The sequence below is a fragment of the Bos indicus genome, chromosome 6, assembly GCF_029378745.1.
Source record: "Bos indicus isolate NIAB-ARS_2022 breed Sahiwal x Tharparkar chromosome 6, NIAB-ARS_B.indTharparkar_mat_pri_1.0, whole genome shotgun sequence".
Lineage (NCBI taxonomy): Eukaryota > Metazoa > Chordata > Mammalia > Artiodactyla > Bovidae > Bos > Bos indicus.
In genome coordinates this window covers 117,855,532-117,872,321 of record NC_091765.1, presented here as the reverse complement: position 1 = coordinate 117,872,321, position 16,790 = coordinate 117,855,532, and the positions used below count along the sequence as shown (strand labels likewise).

General features: G+C 68.2%; 2 protein-coding genes across 13 annotated transcripts; one reads left to right on the top strand and one right to left on the bottom strand.

Moving 5' to 3' along the window:
• Positions 1–786: 786 nt before the first annotated feature.
• On the top strand, positions 787–16,159 carry IDUA (alpha-L-iduronidase). Of its 12 annotated transcripts, none has more exons than XM_019963166.2 (14): positions 788–1,032; positions 1,742–1,882; positions 11,611–11,696; positions 11,851–11,958; positions 12,233–12,328; positions 12,428–12,630; positions 12,740–12,919; positions 12,998–13,214; positions 13,457–13,669; positions 13,760–13,881; positions 13,960–14,085; positions 14,168–14,248; positions 14,609–14,709; positions 14,831–15,095. In XM_019963166.2, the coding sequence occupies exons 1-13, from the start codon at positions 878–880 to the stop codon at positions 14,687–14,689; spliced, it is 1,809 nt and encodes a 602-aa protein (XP_019818725.1). In that variant the 5' UTR covers positions 788–877; the 3' UTR covers positions 14,690–14,709; positions 14,831–15,095. The 12 variants fall into 12 exon arrangements, 11 of the variants coding, with proteins under 11 accessions (XP_070648069.1, XP_070648070.1, XP_019818725.1 ...); XM_019963164.2 differs by having other exon boundaries at positions 789–1,032; positions 14,168–14,244; XR_011567330.1 differs by lacking the exon at positions 13,760–13,881 and having other exon boundaries at positions 14,168–14,244; positions 14,831–14,945.
• SLC26A1 (solute carrier family 26 member 1) lies at positions 1,578–5,235 on the bottom strand. Its single transcript, XM_019963162.2, has 2 exons — positions 4,617–5,235; positions 1,578–4,192 (listed from the first exon to the last, which is right to left on the bottom strand). The coding sequence occupies exons 1-2, from the start codon at positions 5,205–5,207 to the stop codon at positions 2,663–2,665; spliced, it is 2,121 nt and encodes a 706-aa protein (XP_019818721.2). The 5' UTR covers positions 5,208–5,235; the 3' UTR covers positions 1,578–2,662.
• Positions 16,160–16,790: the final 631 nt, after the last annotated feature.

Sequence of the window (16,790 nt, the reverse complement as noted above, 5' to 3'; positions counted from 1 at the left end):
TCTGCTGTCCAAGGAGGTCAATGTGGGGGCCGGAGGCCCCTCCCTGAGCCCCGAGGTGTCTGGTGGAGGAAGTGAAGTGGCACAGAAACTCGCAGTGTGCGTGTGCGATTCGAAGCTGAAACACTTACACTGCTGACCCCACCTCGCCCAACACACAGGCCAGGCTGCCCAGCCGTCCACAGAGATGTCCGCTGCACTTCTCAAAAGCAGCGTAGACCCCGGACCACCCCGGTTGCTTTACAACAGCTCCTCTCTCAGAAAAACCGCAGGTCCCCACGCAGCTCTGGCCAAATTCCTAAGAGCCACTAGCCCACCTTCCAAACGGGTCCACATCTGGTCACCTCCCTGCACCGTCCAGTCGTCGCCGTTTCAGCCATGGAGCAGCTACCCGGCCGGAGCGTTAGGCTACTTCCCGGCCAGCGGGAGGACCTTCTGAAGCCTTGACACGACCCCCCAAGCGCTTTCCAAGAGCCGCCCAGTGCCCGCCGCGCGGGAAGGGACGCAGGGGCTCGGTTCCCGCCGCCGGAGGAGAAGGAGGGGCGCACACGGCCGGGAGGGGCTCCAGACGGGGGAGCAGGGCACAGCCCTCGGCCTAGAGACGCGCTCTAGCTTCCGACTGCGGGCGCCCACCGCCCGGGACCAGGACTGGGACCGTCCCCACCCGCCCCTCCGGCCGCGCTCCGGCCCCGCCCCGGCCACCACGCCAGCCCCGCAGCTGACCCGCCTGCCGGGGTCCTGCCGAGCTCCCTCCCCGCGCCGGCGGTCACGTGGCGCGCGACCCGGAGGCGGAACCGGACGGCGGGGCGTGGACCTCGGCTCTCGGAGCGCAGAGCGCCGGGGGCGCCTGCGGAGATTGGGGTGCGCCCGCGCCCCCGCCATGCGTCCCCCGCGCCCTTCCGCCGCGCTGCTCGCCGTCCTGGGCGCGCTTTGGGTGGCGGCGCTCGTGGCCGCCGAGGCCCCGCACCTGGTGCGCGTGGACGCGGCCCGCGCGCTGCGGCCCCTACGGCCCTTCTGGAGGAGCACCGGCTTCTGGTGAGCTCCGCGCGGGGACGCCGAGGTCGCGGCGGCCCGGCCAGCCAGCGCCTGCCCGCCGCGCTCTCCTCCCAAATGGCCCGCGGCCTCGCGCCCCGCCCTGGGCCTCCGGGGCCCCTAGTCGCAGCTGGAGCAGGCGCCCCGAGTGAGGGGGGCGGCGGCTCCCTCCTTCCTTTCGGGCCGCCGTCAGGGTGGGGCGCGCCTTTCTGTCTGCTGGCCCTGTGCCAGGCTTCCACAGGTGCCGCAGGTTTGCCAGCTGAGCAGCTGCCCCTGCGGTCAGGGCCTGGGGGCGGGTCCCAGGGATGCCTGGTCACCCTCAGGAGTCTGAAGAGCCTGGTGGCCGCCCGGGACACCCCAGGCTGCAGGAGGGGCTGTGACCTAGGACGGTCTCAAGGGGGCAACCTCAGCGTGTCCCACGACTCCACAGTGGGACCCGTTCCCGTGCCCGGTGCCCCTGGTGGCCTCTGTCAGGCTTGGCGCTGACGGTGGGGATATGGTCTCCCCGGGAGCCCTTGACCCCATAAACCTGAGGCTTCACCCAGTCCTGGCATTAGGGACCGATTTATTATGTCAGGGACAGTAAAATTCACGGGCAGAAAGGCACACCCCACGCCCTCCCTGGGTTTGTGGGTGGGGGGTGTGCGGAGGCTGTTCCCCGAGCCCCTCCCCTGGGGACTGATGGCTCCACTCCCCCTCGCTTTGTGCCCAGCCCCCCACTGCCGCACGGCCAGGCTGACCGCTATGACCTCAGCTGGGATCAGCAGCTCAACCTGGCCTACGTGGGCGCGGTCCCTCACGGAGGCATTGAGCAGGTTCGGACCCACTGGCTGCTGGACCTCATTACGGCCAGGTGGGTGACGGAGGGGCTGGGCCGCTGGGCGGAGTCCGGACGAGACTGACAGGAGGTGGCGTCTGGGCTGGAGGACAGTGCAGCACCGGCCCTGGTGGGCGCACAGGGAGGGGGAGTCCTGCACCCGGGAGCCACTGCCCTCTGCTTCTTGGCAAAGACCCCGTGGGGCGGGACTGCAGGGCCTCCTCCCGGCGGCCCCTGCCTCGGGCACAGCGGGCTTCCTGCTGAAGGGCACCCTGGAGGCACAGCTGGACCCCGCGGTGGCGAGTGGGCACGCTTGCTCTGCTCGGGCTGTGCGGGGTTGCCCATCAGGCCCAGGCTGCAGTCATGTTGGCCCCATCTGCCTTGGCCCCGCGAGGCCCAGCGCGGCTGAGGTACACGGTGTGAGACACTTGGGTGTATGCAGTGTGGGGTTTCCTAGACGCAGAGACCCTCACGTCCTGGCCAGAGCTGCAGGCACTCACCGGGGGGTGGGGGCTGGCGGCTCAAGGGACCGATGTCCTTTGGCACCTTGGACTCCAGGTACTGCCTCAGGGTCCTCCAAGTAAGACAGGACGCCAGGGTGAGACTGGCTCCGTGGACCGTGGGCACACAGCACCGTGCCCAGCGTGACACTGGGGCAGCGTCTGTCTCGGGGTGCAGGATGCGTCCTTGTGTGTGCCCAGTGCGGCCCTCCGTCCCGTTTGGGGTTCCCCGGCTTCTCTGGGTCGGAGGAACCAGGCGATGGAGGGGGGCCGTGACGGGTGTGGGCGTGGGGGCTGGCCGCGGGCGCTGGCTCCGCTAGAGGATGGAGTTGGAGGCTGCCAGCTCCTGGTGGCGGGCGTGGGCCGCCTGCACCGCACAGTGCACGCTGGGGAACAGCTGCCCGTCCTCGGCCACATCCCCCTGGTCCTCCCCGAGGAAGCCGCCTCTTCTCAGCGTGTCCGTCACTGAGGGGTTGCAGCAGGCCAGGAGCAGGCTGATGCCCAAGGCCCCATAGTCTCGATGCAGCTCCTGCAGCGTGGCCAGGCCGGCCACGTCCAGGAACAGCAGCGGGGCACAGTCGATGACCACCGCATGGAAGTGGGTCACCGCGGGCACCAGCGAGGCCGTACCACTCCCGGAGCCCGGGTCCCTGCCCCCCACAGGGTCTCCCTCACCGGCCCCCTCCCCAGGGCCCCTCTCTTTCCTCCTGGCGACCGCGTAGCCCACGTCCAGCCCCGTGAGGCTGTACAGCGACTGTAGGAAGAAGTCTTTGTTGGCGTAGTAGAGCGGCCCTGTGAAGCGGAACACCTGCACGCCGGGCTCAGGGGCCAGGCCCTCGAATTCTGCCGGGTCCCCGTAGAAGCTGGAGCCCCCAGCGCGGGCGAGCAGGGCAGTGCGTGGGTGGCGGGTGCGGCCGGCCAGGCTGAGCAGCGAGAACAGGACGCCGGCCAGGAGCCCGGCCTCGGTGCTGACCAGCACGCAGGTGGCCGCCGTGGCCACCCAGACCAGCGCGTCGGCAGGGCTGAGCCGCCACAGGCGTGGGACGTCCCGCACCTTGCGCAGGGCCCCACGCAGGCTGACCACGATGACACAGGCCAGCACGCTCCGCTGCAAGTCCCGGAACAGCGGCGCCAGCACCAGGAGCACCATCAGCACCACGGCGGCGCTGACCACGCTGGACAGCTGCGTGTGGCAGCCCGTGGCCGTCTTCACCAGGCTCTTGGCCAGGGCGGCGCTCGTGGCGAAGCAGTGGAAGAAGGCGGGCAGCACGTTGCAGCAGCCCACGGCCAGGAGCTCCTGGTTGGCACGCACAGCGTAGCCGTGGCTGCGGGCGAACATCTCCGCCAGCGAGATGGAGAAAGCGGAGCCCACTAGGGCCAGGGAGGCGGCGTCCAGCGCCACCCGCCACATCAGCCCTGCGTCTGGCACCCGCGGGGCCATGAAGCCGGTGGGGATGTCGCCCGCCACGCTAGAGCCAAAGCGCTCATGGAACTGCCCGAGGTGGGACACGATCGTGGCCACCACGATGACCAGCAGCTCGGCGGGCAGGGGCACCCTCAGGCGGTGCCGGAAGCGGTCCGAGAGCTCCTTGGCGGCCAGCAGCACGGCCAGGCACACGGCGCTGGTGAGCACGTCACACAGGTTGGCCTGCCCGGCGCTGCGCAGCAGGCTCAGCCACGTACTGACCACCAGGCCTGGCCCCTGGTGCCGCGGGACCCGCACGCCCAGCAGGTGCCGGAGCTGGGAGGTCAGGATGGTCACTGAGGCCCCCATGGCGAAGCCATCCAGCAGCGGCTGCGAGAGGTAGGCGGACACGAAGCCCAGCCCGAGGATGCCCATGAGAACCTGTGGACGAGCCGCGGCTGCAGGTGGACAGCCCCACCCCGCCCTCACACTGCCTGTCTCCCTGGGGCCCACGCGAGGCGGCCTGCGCACGTGTGTGCGCACACAGGCCCAGCAGACGCTGGAGCACACGCCGTGGCCGCGGGGCGCAGCAGGGCCTCACGCACGGGGACTCCATGCGTTGGAAGGCATGCCACTCCCCTCCCAGGAGAGCTGAGGGCAGGGACTGGGGTGACCTTTGGGAAGAGGTAGGTGCCCTGGTGCGGGGAGGCCTCGGGAAGGCAGGTGGGCCCCAGGGTCCCACTTGGGACAGGAAGCCAGGGGGGACTTGGGGCCAGGTGGGGCAGTGGGGCATGCCTGGGCCCGGGGCCACAGCCCACGGCTGCCCGGACAGGCTCCCCATGTGGGCGCAGGTGCAGCCCCTCACCTGGTAAAGCCCAGCCACCAGCGTGAGGGCGGTGGCCACGCGGATGGCGTAGCAGTCCCGCGCGCAGTCCTGCAGCCCAAGCACCAGCGCGGCGGCTGAGCCGTTGAGGCTGCTGCGGTTGGCCCCAGGCTCCAGGCCATCCTGGGCGGGGTCGAAGCCAGCCAGCAGGAGTTCGCGGTCCACCACCTGGCCCACCATGAGGCAGAGCAGGCTGAAGATGCCCACGGAGACGTGGCGTGAGGTGCCCATGAGGAAGTAGATGAGGTTTGCGAAGAAGGACGTGTAGAGGCTGTAGATGGGCTGCAGCCCGGCCAGCAGCGAGTAGGCGATGGCCTGTGGCACCAGGATGATGCCGATGACCAGCCCAGACATGACGTCGCCCACCAGCGCTTCCCGGGGCCGGTACTGGCGGAGCCAGTGGACTGCAGGGAACAGGGCCTGCAGCTGCGCCCAGGTGCCCTGCAGGCTGCAGGCGCAGCTCCGCCGCAGCCCAGCCTTCAGGGCCTCACCCAGGCCTGGGGGCGGCGGGGGGCGCCGTCGGACCAGCACCAGCTGCCCGCCCCACTCCGTGTACTCGGGGGACGCTTCCATCGTGGGGCAGTGGGCCCCCTGGGAGAACCTGCAAAGCGGGCGGAGGTGGGTGTCGCCGTCGGGGTGGCCAAGCTGTCAGGGTCAGGGGGCCTCGTGGGAGCCAGACGCACGGCCGGACCGGGCTCCCGTGCACACACAGCCCCAGCGGCCCGCGCCCACAGCAGAGGCCGCTCCACCCGATATGCGGACACCTGGCCCAGGCCAAGAGGAGGGGCCCTGCAGAGGCCGGAGCCCCGAGTCCACGCTGCAGCAGCGCCTGCCGTGGCCGCTCCTCGGGCAGACCTCCTGCGTGTGTGGTGCAGCTGCGGGGGCAGTGAGGCTACACGCCTGTTGCCTGCCAGGGGGTCCTGGATGGCAGGCCCCCTTTCCCAGCGCGAGTTAACGCAGCTGGGTTCTGGCTCAGACCCCACGGGCACCTTGGGAAGCGTGTGCCAACTGTCCTCACCGTCCAGAGGGCAGCCTGCCGCGCGGGCCCAGCCCGACCTGCCGCCTGCTCAGCGAGCACCGGGGCACTGTTCCCAGCTGTCCTGAGGGCCCTCCGGCCTTCTGCTCTTGATGCCCCCCTCGTGATGGTCTCTGCCCGCTCAGAGCCTGGTCACCCCGGCAGGTGCACGTGGGGCTGGGCCCTGGGGCCTGGGGCGGCCCTGTGTGAGGAGGGTGGGTTCAGGTCCGGCCCTGCATGAGGCGGGCGCTGCCCCTGGGGGCTCTGTTGGGTGAGCACACCACATGGGGTCCCCTGAGCTCAGCCAGAATTCCGGGGTCCAGAGGCATCGGTTGAGGACTGTTTGAACGCCTGGGAGTCCACAGAGGAAACCTTGGGGTCGGGCCTTGCCACTCTGCAGACGGGGGCGCTGACCTCTGCTGTGGCTAGGTAGTCCAGAGCCCCGCTGTCCTGCAGCGGGCCCTGGGGGACTCTTACCTGAGGGACCCCCTCCCAGGCTCGGCGGGTAGTTCAGGCCTGGCGCGTCTGTCCCGGGGACCCTCTGGCTCAGTCTGCAGGTGGGGCGTGCAGCGGTGGGCTCAGGCTGAGCTGGCCCGCGCTGGCCAGCAGGCAGTGGTCTGTGCTCAGCATCTGACTGCCCAGCTTGCTTGGCTTGCAGTTAAATCATTTACTTCAGAGACTGCTGAGTCACAGGTTTCCCCAAGATGAGCGTTACCTGAGCAGCTAATCCGGGGAGTTCTGTAATCAGAGGCTCAGAGAGTGACGATTGTGTGGGCCTTTCCTAAGCTTCCAGCCTCCCAGGAGCGGGGCTCCAGGTGCGGACAGGGCGGCTGGGGTAGGGGCGGGGGGCAGCCAGCAGGGTGAGCCCTCAGCTCGGAGCATGGGCAAGGGTGGGGGTCTGCAGGGAGGACGCGTCTCCCAGCGCCATCCCTGGACGTCCCATCTTCCAAGAGGTGGGTCTGGTCCGTGCCGGAGCTGGCTGGGCCCCAGGCAGACACGGCCCGGCTCCTGCCCTGGGTCTGTGTGGAGTGCAGGCCCTCGGACTCCAGGGTTGCCGGTATTGAGATCCAATGACCAGCCGAGCGTGTCCTTTCTGCTGGGGGGGCGGGGGCCTTGGGTCTGCCCTCTGGAGCCCAACCGGCTGGCTCTCAGCCAGGTGCTGACCCTGAGGGCGGGTGTCTGGCCCCACCACACCTCTGTCCGCTCCTCCAGGGTGGTGGGACCTGCCTCTCGAGGCCAGTGGGAAGGTAAACAGTCACTTTAGAGGACTACCCTCACGTCCCACACACAGTGAACTGTGGGTGTTGCTGCCCTAAAGGTCACTCGGAACGTCAGTTCTCCCACCTTGAAAAGGAACAGGTGGGTGTCTGAGGAGCAATGTGGGGAGAGGAGCCCATCTCCTGGGCCGTGAGTGTCCTCCACCCTGGGCGCCGGGCCAGGGTTGCTATGATGGGGCTGCAAGGCAGAGCTGGCCTGGGCCTGCTGTCCTCCAAGGCCCGGGTGATGGGGGGCGGGCAGAGATCTCTCCAGGTTCCTAACACTCACTCTGGGACCTTCCCCCAGAGCCCCCTGAAAGGTGTGCCGTGTTCTCACATCCACAGCCTGGCTGGGGAAGCCCGGGGCCCCATTTGGGGGCAAAGATGGGGGTGGAACCCCAGGATGGGCGGGGGAACGCCCGAGAGTGGGAGGTCTCCCCACACCTGCAGAAGCGGGCAGTGTGGTCAGCGCCCAGGCCCCACTGCTCAGCTCAACAGAATCCTTGCCCTTGAGGACTCCGCCAGAGCCTGGGCCACCCCAGCGCACCCCCCCCACCCCTCAGTGTGCCCCCTCCCACCCCAGTATGCCCCCCCCACACTGCCCAGAGTCCTGCCCAGGGCCCACTTGGCCCTAGCAGGGAGCTGTTTGCCCAAGGATGTGGTTTATTTACAGGAGCCACTGGCCAACAAGCAGGCAGGATGAGTCACAGCTGCCCAGGGGCAGATAAGAGTCCTCTCTGGGCTGGAGAGAGTGCAGCCTCCGGGTCACAGCGCTTATCTTCCAACCCTGCTACCAGCAGTGCGGGAACTGCCACGTGGGCAGAGGTGGAACTGGGGGCCTCAGCCTGGGGAAGGGGTGCTTTGCCCACCCTGGTAGTCTCCTTGGGTGGGTAAGGCCCAGGCTGTGCACATGGGGGTTCCTGAGTGCGTGGAGTGGCAGTGGTGGGATGTGATGGGCCCGGGAGCTGGTGTGGGGAGGGGAGGGGAGCCTGGAGGCGGGCGGGCCGGCGTTCTGGGGACCGACCACGTGCGGAGCACCGTGCTGGGGGCTGGGTGGGTGGAGACGCTCCGGGAGGGCTGTCCTCCAGGCTGGCCTGGCTGTCGTGGTGGTGGGGTTGGGCCTTCTACTCCCCCAGCCCCTGCTTCTAAGCAAGTGAGGAGATACAGCTGAGGCTTCGCTCCTGTCCTTGGCGAGACCAGCAGGACCCCCCGGGCCTGAGCCAAGCCCGTCTGCCCCCTGTGCTTTGAGGCCCGTGTTCTTCACTGTGGTCTAAGCAGGAATACAGGCACTGCCTTGGGGCCCGGGGCCTTGCTGGCTGAAGCCCACTGCAGACTTTTCTCCGTGGGCAGGAGACAGCAGGGCCCTGGCGCGTGGCTGGACCACAGAGGGCACGGGGAGGGCGGGGGTCGGGGGGTGGACCGCCCTTCGTTTGCCTCCTCCAATCCTGTGCACAGTTGTTTAATACTGGTCCTTAAATCACCGTCTGCATAGCTGAGTTCACGTATTTGGAAAGGAGCTTTGTATCCCCACGGCACGTGAGAAGAGCCAGCCCATCCTCATCTCCAGGGCGCAGCTCGCGGTTCCTCTCCCCACTGCCCAGTCGCACGCAGGCCCGGCCGTAGGGCGCGCCCCGACCGGAGGGCGCTTCGGCGCTCTCGGCCCCGCCCTGCGCACTCGCCCATGCCGGCTCCGCGCGTCCCACCCGCACCAAGCAGGAGCAGCCCGGGCTCCCGCCGCGTGCATTTCCACACATGGTCTGCCCGTCGCCCCCCTCACGAGTGCGCCCCCCACTCCGCACCGCCCCCCAAGCCGAGCAACCCCGGCCCCACCCTGCGCCCCCGCCTGCCCGCGCATCCCTTCCCGCGCCAGCCGGGGGCGGGGGGCGGGGGGCATCCCCACCCGGCGTCCCCACTCTTCCACAAGAGGGGCCTGGGCCCCGCCCGGCGGACGCGAGCACTCACCTGCGCGCCGCCCGCCGGGTCCTCGCGGCGCACGCGCTCGGGCAGAGGGGCGGGGGTGGGCTCGGCGCCGTCCCGCTGGCCGCCTGCGCGATGAATGAAGCTGTTGTGCAGCCGCCGCTGTGCGCCCGCCGCGGCCCGGCCCCCTTGCAGGAGCGGAAGGCGACCCCGCCTGTGCCTCCCACCCAGGATTGGCCCCTGCGGGGCGGCAGGGTGGAGAGGAGCTGGGGCGACTGCGTCGGTGACCCCGGCCCCTGCAGGGGGTCGCTGGGCTGGGCCGCGCACTGCAGCGCTGGCTCAGCCCTCTCGCTGGCTTTGATCGCTCCCATTCCTTCCCCAGTGGGGGCTGAGACGGATGGAGACCTGGGCACCAACAGTGGGGCCCAAGGGCCACCCCTCCGGGATTCTGGGCCCGGGATCCCCCAATGTTGGGTCTTCTGGTCCCCGAGGAGCAAGTGTCCCGACCCCCAGGGCATTTCCGGGGGCCGACGCCGGACGGGTCAGCGGACTCTCAGGTCCGCTCGGAGTGACGGGCTGGCATCGGCCCTGCGGCTGGGGCTCCCCTAGCGGCACCCTGCTGGCCCGGGATCAGAACGCGGGAACAGCATTTACCCGAGGCCTGCCTCGCTCGCGGGATCCGCAGAGAGAGCCTGGCACCCGCTCCTCAGAGTCACCCACCCCCACCTGCGGGACTTTGGAACCTGCCCCCTGCCGCGCATTTAATTTTTACCCTATTGCTTAAGGTTTTTTCCGTTTGCTGCTGATTGTGACCTTTGGAGGGGGGAGGGGGCGGATCACCGCTGCGCACGTGCCGTGGGTCTGGCCCCCCGGAGGCGGGAAGACCGAGCCTGAGCCAGAGGCACCTGGGTGCGTGGTGGCTTGGCCTTGACTTTGTGTAGAGAAGAGTGGGGGGCCGGAGGCCCGGGAGGGAGGTGCTGACTTGCCCAAGCTCTCGCTCTCCGTCCGGGGCTCAGCGCTGGTCAGCCCAGACCGGTGTGAGACAGAACAGAGCAGGGCAGGGCAGGATTTCCCAGGACTTCATCCTCAGCCCGCCGCCGCCGCCGCCGCCGCGCGCGGGAGGGAGCCGCTGGGGGCGCAGCTGCACCTCCCGCTACGATCTGGACCGGCGGGCCTCAGACCCTCTCTGCTCCGCCCGCCCTGCACGCCTCGGCGTGACCAGCGGGCACCGGCTCCCTTTGCCAGCCCCCGAGCCGGGTTCCCCTCGGATGCTCACCGCCGCGCCACACCAGCATGGCCAAGGCCCATCTTACTCAGCTTCCCCCTTCCTGCCCCTGCCTGCTGCAGCCGCCCCCCACCCAGGTCCTCAAGCAAAACCCCGGTGGCTGGACTCCCCTCCTAGCTCGCCCTCAGTCAGAGCGTGCTGCCCCTCCTCCTCCTAAATCCATCCGCTCGGCTCCCTCGCGTTACCTCCACACCACCACCCAGAACTGTGGTTTTGGGGTGATTATGTCAGTGTGGGTTCAAAAATGGTAACAAATGTCCCACTCTGGGAGTTGATTATGGGGGCGGGGCTTTGCCTGTAGGGTGGCAAGGGCAAATGGGAAAGTCTCTACTTCCCTCTCATTTTGCTGTGAATCCAAAGTGCGCTAAAAAAATTAAGCCTCAAAAACATATGAAGGAAAAAAAGGGGCTCACATTGCTTCTCAGAGTAGGAAGAGGCAGGGGTGCTGTCCACAGTGCCTCTCAGAGGGGGGAGGATGCTGGGGTACTGTCCATGGTGCCTGGAAGAGTGGGGAGGGGGCAGGTATACTATCCAGGGTGCCTGGCAGAGGGGGATGGGGCTGGGGTGCTGTGGCCAGGTTGTCTCTCAGAATGGGGAAAGGGCAGGGGTGCTGTGTCCACAGTACCTCTCCAAGTAGAAGCAGGCAGGGGACCTGTCCATGGTACCTCTCAGAGTGGGAGGGCATGGGGTACTGTGTCCACAGTACCTCTCACAGTGGGAGGGGGTGGGGGTACCGTGTCCATAGTACCTCTCACAGTGGGAGGAGTGAGATACTGTGTTCACAGTACCTCACAGTGGGAGGGTTCAGGGGTGCTGTGTCCACAGTACTTCTCAGTGGGAGGGGGTGGTGGTACTGTGTCCACAGTACTTCTCAGTGGGAGGGGGTGGTGGTACTGTGTCCACAGTACCTCTCACAGTGGGAGGGGTGGGGTACTGTGTCCACAGTACCTCCCACAGTGGGAGGGGTGGGGTACTGTGTCCACAGTACCTCTCACAGTTGGGGGGGGTGCTGTGTCCACAGTATCGCTCAGAGCGGGAGGGCGCAGGGGTGCTGTGTCCACAGTATCTCACAGTAGGGGGGTGCAGGGGTCTTGTGGAGCCAGATCCAGGCCCCTGGCCCCAGGAGGTGCAGGATCTGGTGGTGCAGTGTCCTGCCAGGCCCACCACACAGCCTCCCCCTTCGCTGTGAGCTGTCTTGCTCTCCCCGCCTCCATCCTCTGGCACCTTTTCCAAAAGACATGCCTGCTCCCTCCTACTCCGAGCCCCAGGCTGTTCTGAGTTCCTGAAGGCTTGAGGGTGGGCTTCCAGTACAGACATACCCGTGCGTACTAGGCTGTGAGTGACCACTAGGCTCACACGGTTACCTTCTCAGAGGAGAAAGGCCAGCTGCGTCTGGAGCCTAGTCCTGCAGGGCGCTCTGCTGGTTCCCAAGCTGCTTGAGTGTGGCTGCGGTCTCAGCCCCCGGCCCACCTCCCCACCCTGACACTGAGCATCATTCCACAGGGGGCTGGTCGGGCAGGGCCTGCGCTACAACTTCACCCACCTGGATCGGTACCTGGACCTTCTCAGGGAGAACCAGCTCGTCCCAGGTAAGCTGCCACATCGCCCTGGTGCCACTGGCCTCCCCATCTCTCCTTGGCCGGGTTCTTCTGGGTCCTCCTGGCTGCCCACTTGGGGCTGCCTCTGTGCCCGCCTGGCTGCACCAGGCAGGTGAGCGGTGGGACGCCACCCTCGTTGCTGCAGGCTTCGAGCTGATGGGCAGCCCCTCTGGACGCTTCACCAACTTTGAGGACAAGCAGCAGGTGTTCGAGTGGAGGAACCTGGTCTCTCTCCTCGCCAGGAGATACATCGGTGGGCAGGGCGCATGCCCTGCGGGGACGGGGCGGGCACTCCTGGGCAGGCTGCCCTCCGTCCCACCCCCTCACCTGGTTTTCTCATGAAGTCACCAAGCCAAGGCCTCCTGATGGGCGAGGGACAGGGCAGGGGGGTCCAGCTCCCGGGAACCCAGACCATCCCATCACATCCAAACCTCCCAGCCATGGTTGCCCCTCCCTGGAGGGCTCCATGAGCTGGTGACACCGCCCCAGAGGAGGGGTCCTCTTGCCACAGCGAGGACCCTCTACAGGTAGGTATGGCCTCGAGCATGTTTCCAAGTGGAATTTTGAGACGTGGAACGAGCCAGACCACCACGACTTTGACAACGTGTCCATGACCTTGCAAGGTGGGTGAGCCGGCCTCTTGGGGTCCTGTGGATCTGCGAGGGGGTTGGCAGCGGGCCCCTCTGGCCCCGCGGTATGGACTCTGTGTCCTTCCCAACCAGGCTTCTTGAACTACTACGACGCCTGCTCCGAGGGTCTGAGAGCAGCCAGCCCGGCTCTGCGCCTGGGCGGCCCTGGAGACGCCTTCCACGCGCCGCCCCGCTCGCCGCTCTGCTGGGGCCTCCTGGGGCACTGTAACAACGGCAGCAACTTCTTTACCGGGGAGGTGGGCGTGCGGCTGGACTACATCGCTCTGCACAAGAAGGTAGGCTGGGGACCCCGCCCTTCCGCCACCACCCCCCCCCACCGCCGCCCCGCGCCCCGCCGGAGGCCCCTCGGCGGCCCTCCCGAGGTGCTCAAGCGGCCGCTCGCAGGGCGCGGGCAGCTCTATCTTCATCCTAGAGCAGGAGGCGGCGGTCGTACAGCAGATACAGCGGCTCTTCCCCAAGTTCGCTGACACCCCCATTTACAACGACGAGGCCGACCCGCTGGTGGGTTGGTCCCTGCCGCAGCCCTGGAGGGCCGACGTGACCTACGCGGCCATGGTCGTGAAGGTGGGCCCGCCCCCGGGAGCCCCGGGTGGGAGGGGCGGGCGCCCCACCGGCGCGGTCCCAGACGCCCGACGTCCGCAGGTCGTCGCGCAGCACCAGAACCTGCTGCTGGCGAACGCCAGCTCGGCCGTCCGCTATGCGCTCCTGAGCAACGACAACGCCTTCCTGAGCTACCACCCGCACCAGTTCTCCCAGCGCACGCTCACCGCGCGCTTCCAGGTCAACGACACGCGGCCGCCGCACGTGCAGCTGCTGCGCAAGCCGGTGCTCACCGCCATGGCGCTGCTGGCCCTGCTGGGTGAGCGGCGGGCCGCTCTCTCTAGGCCAGGAGTAGCCTGTGCAAAGGCCCGAGGGCCGACGGACCCTGCTGCGGAGCGGGGAGCTCTTCTCTCGCCCCTCCGCGCCCTGTTCCTAGCTCACGGGGCCAAGGAGGTTGTGGCGTGGCCGGGGACCTCCCGCGGAGGGCGAACGGTGGGAAGCCCGGCCCGGGAGGGCAGAGCGGCCAAGACCCCCGTGTTGACCGCCCCCGCGTGCCTGCAGACGGCGAGCAGCTCTGGGCCGAGGTGTCGCGGGGCGGCACGGTGCTGGACAGCAACCACACGGTGGGCGTCCTGGCCAGCGTTCACCGCCCCACTGGCCCGGCCGACGCCTGGCGCGCCACGGTGCTGGTCTACGGAAGCGATGACACCCGCGCCCACGCCAACCGCACGGTCCCCTTGATTCTCAGCCTGCAGGGGGTGCCCCCGGGCCCCGGTGAGTAGGGGTCGCGGGGAGGAGACCCCGGCCCTGGGGCGGGCGGGGCCTGGAGGAGGCGAGGCGCGGCCCCAGCATCTGGCTCCGCAGAGGTCGTCTTCGTCGAGCTTTACGTGGACAACTGGCTCTGCAACCCCTACGGCGAGTGGCGGCGCCTGGGCATGCCGGTCTTCCCCTCTGCAGCGCAGTTCCGGCGCATGCGCGCGGCCGAGGTCCGCGGGGAGGGGGCGGGGCGGGGCCGGGGCGCCTCCTGAGGTCCCAGGGTCCCGAGCGTCCGACTCTGTCCCCAGGACCCTGCGGCCGTGAAACCGCGCTCCTTCCCCAGCAGCGGCCGCCTGACGCTGCGCCCTCCGCTCGCTCTGCCCTCGCTGCTGCTGGTGCACGTGTGCGCGCGCCCCGAGGAGCCGCCGGGCCAGGCAAGCGGCCGCTCCCCTCCACCCGACCCCGCCGCACGCCCCGGGCGCCCCGCTCCGCCAACCCTGTGCTTCGCTCCCCCAGGTGACTCGGCTCCGTGCTCTGCCCCTGACCCGCGGGCAGCTGCTTTTGGTCTGGTCGGATGAGCGTGTGGGTTCCAAGTGCGTGAGTGCGGTCACCGCCCCTACCTCTGCCCTCCACCCCGCCTCAGCCCCCAAGTCCTCCCCGCTGCAGGGCCCCAGCGCCCCTCGGACTGCTCCCGGCAGGATATGCCCCTGTCCCCCACACTCACCTGCCTCCACTGTTGGCACCAAGGCCCATGGCTCTGCGCCTGTCTGATGTCGTAGGGTAGGGGCGCCTTCAGGGGACCAGCCTGGGACACTTGTGTTCCAGCTCTCTGCTCCCAGCCAGGGTGGCCGTCGTCACTGCAGGGAGAGTGTTCAGAGCCTGGGAGGGGGAGGGAAGGGCTCTGGGCCTGCCCTTTCTGCAGCCCCCTGGACCCCAGCCCTGGTCTGACCTCCCCAGGTGCCTGTGGACCTACGAGATCCAGTTCTGCCCGGAGGGTGGGGTGTTCGCTCCCATCAGCAGGAAGCCTTCGACTTTTAACCTGTTCGTGTTCAGCCCAGGTGTGCCCACCACCTCAGCACAATCCCTGGGGGGAGTGGGGTGGTCCAGGGCCTTTTGACACCTGGAGTTTGGGGGGATAAGGGGTTCAGGCTACAGACAGGCATGTACCTCTGTCCGCAGACACAGCTGTGGTCTCCGGCTCCTATCGGGTTTGTGCTGTGGACTACTGGGCCCGGCCAGGCCCCTTCTCCAGCCCCGTGCGGTACCTGGAGGCCCCTGCCTCTTGAGGGCCTCTGCTGCCCAGCGACTGGGCCTGTGCTGACCGTGAGCCTGGGCGGCCAGGAGCCAGGCTGGGCCCAACTGCCAACAGCCTGCCAGCCAGTCCTCCCTTCTGTTGGTCTCCTCCCACCCCTCACTCACCCCTTAAAGTGCTTTACGACTCACAGTCTCGGGGACAGCCTTCACGGTGGGCACTGGGGACGCGCGGCCTGGCTGGAGCACGGCCATCCCCGCCGGCCCACCCGAGGCCTCTGCCCACCCGTGGGAGCAGGACTCCGCTCGGCTGGGATGCAGACAAGTGTTGAGTTGGAGTGCCCGCCCTGCCTGTCTGGGGTCTCCGCTGTCACCACTGGCTGTAGTGAGCCCACCGTGTCCCCTGGAGGGCGGGACCTGAGGCTCTGCCGGAGGGGGTGGCCTGGGGCAGACAGAGCCCAGAAGAGTCACTCTTCCTGAGGCCCAGCCAGACTGCCCCCTGGACCCGCCGGCGGGGCTTTCCAGGCTGCCTGGGCCAGACTGTCCAGCGGAGAGAGGCTGACAGCGTCCACTCCACGGCCATCTGGGCTGCTTATCTGGCCCCGAGAGGAAACAGATGGCATGTCCAGACGAGGACACCCTAGGGGCCGTGGACGGACGTGTGGGCAGAGGGCAGGGAAGCCACAGGGGTGGTGCAGAACCCTGGGGCTCCTCCCCACCTCACCTGCATCCCAGGACAGATGGAGCCCGCAGGGCAAGGTGTGGAGAGGCCCCCGGTGAGGAGAGGAGCGCCCCCAGCAGAAGTGGGCCCGACCCCTGCCCCCGCCATCTGCTGCCCTCCCAGAGCCGCCTCGGCTCGGGGGGCGGGGGGCAGTGCAGGCCTGGCTGAGCAGATGGAAGGCAAGGTCTGGTCGTCCCCCGAACCGCTCTGAACCTGCTGCCCCGTCCACACGAAGCACACGGGTATCCGGGCCCACCAGTTGCCTTATCCTGGGCAAGGGTTTTGGTTTGGCCATTCTCCATGTGAACCCCAAGATCAGCGCCCATCCCCCTGCCTCAGGGCTTGGTGCCCAGGGCCCCACTGTTACCAGTCGCCTTTTTAAAGGCTCCCACTCCAAACAGCACTCACATTCCAAGGTCCTGGGGGTAAGGATGTCAGTGTTTGAACTGGGGGAGGCAGTTTACCTGCAGCAAGCCCTGACCCTGTTCTCTGTGGTGGGAACACCTAACCCCAGCATTAAAGCAGCCTCTTCTCCACTTGCTGGCTCGGTGGCCTGAGCACCCCAACCGTCAGGGGCCATCTCAGCTCTCAGCATCCTGGGAGGGGTACCGGGCTCCCGGGTTCCTTTCTCAGACACCGTGCGCCCCACCTAGCCTCCAGGGAGCAGAGATCACCCCCTGCCTGTCCTTCTAGGCCCAGAGCAATGGCCCAGGCTCCTCCTCAGTCTCCCGGCAGGAGCCCGCTGCCGCCTGGCTGCCGGGAAGAGGGCACCTCCTTCGGAGACAGTTGTGGCTCCGCAGCCATCAGTGGGGATTTGGCCCTGGCCCCTGGGTCTCATTGGGACGGTCAAGCCCTGGCTGTCTCCAGGGGCAAGTCACCATCTCCACTTGGACCGTGGCTGGGGTGCCATCAAACAGCCCCAAGCTGCGGGCATGTCCTTACTCTCTGACCATGTTTTGGTCCTTGCTGGTTCGGGGTTGGGCTGGGAGCCAGGCTGGGAGTTCTGGAAGGCCACGTCCTGGGCCCCTGCACAGTCTTCATCATCCTTGCTGCCATGGCCGTCGCGCACGTGTGCCGTGGAACGGCCCGCGACGGCAAGAGGCTGCCCTGTCCGGCGGCAGGGGTCCCTCCCTGGACCCGTGCGGCCTTCCTGCAGGACGCAGAGCC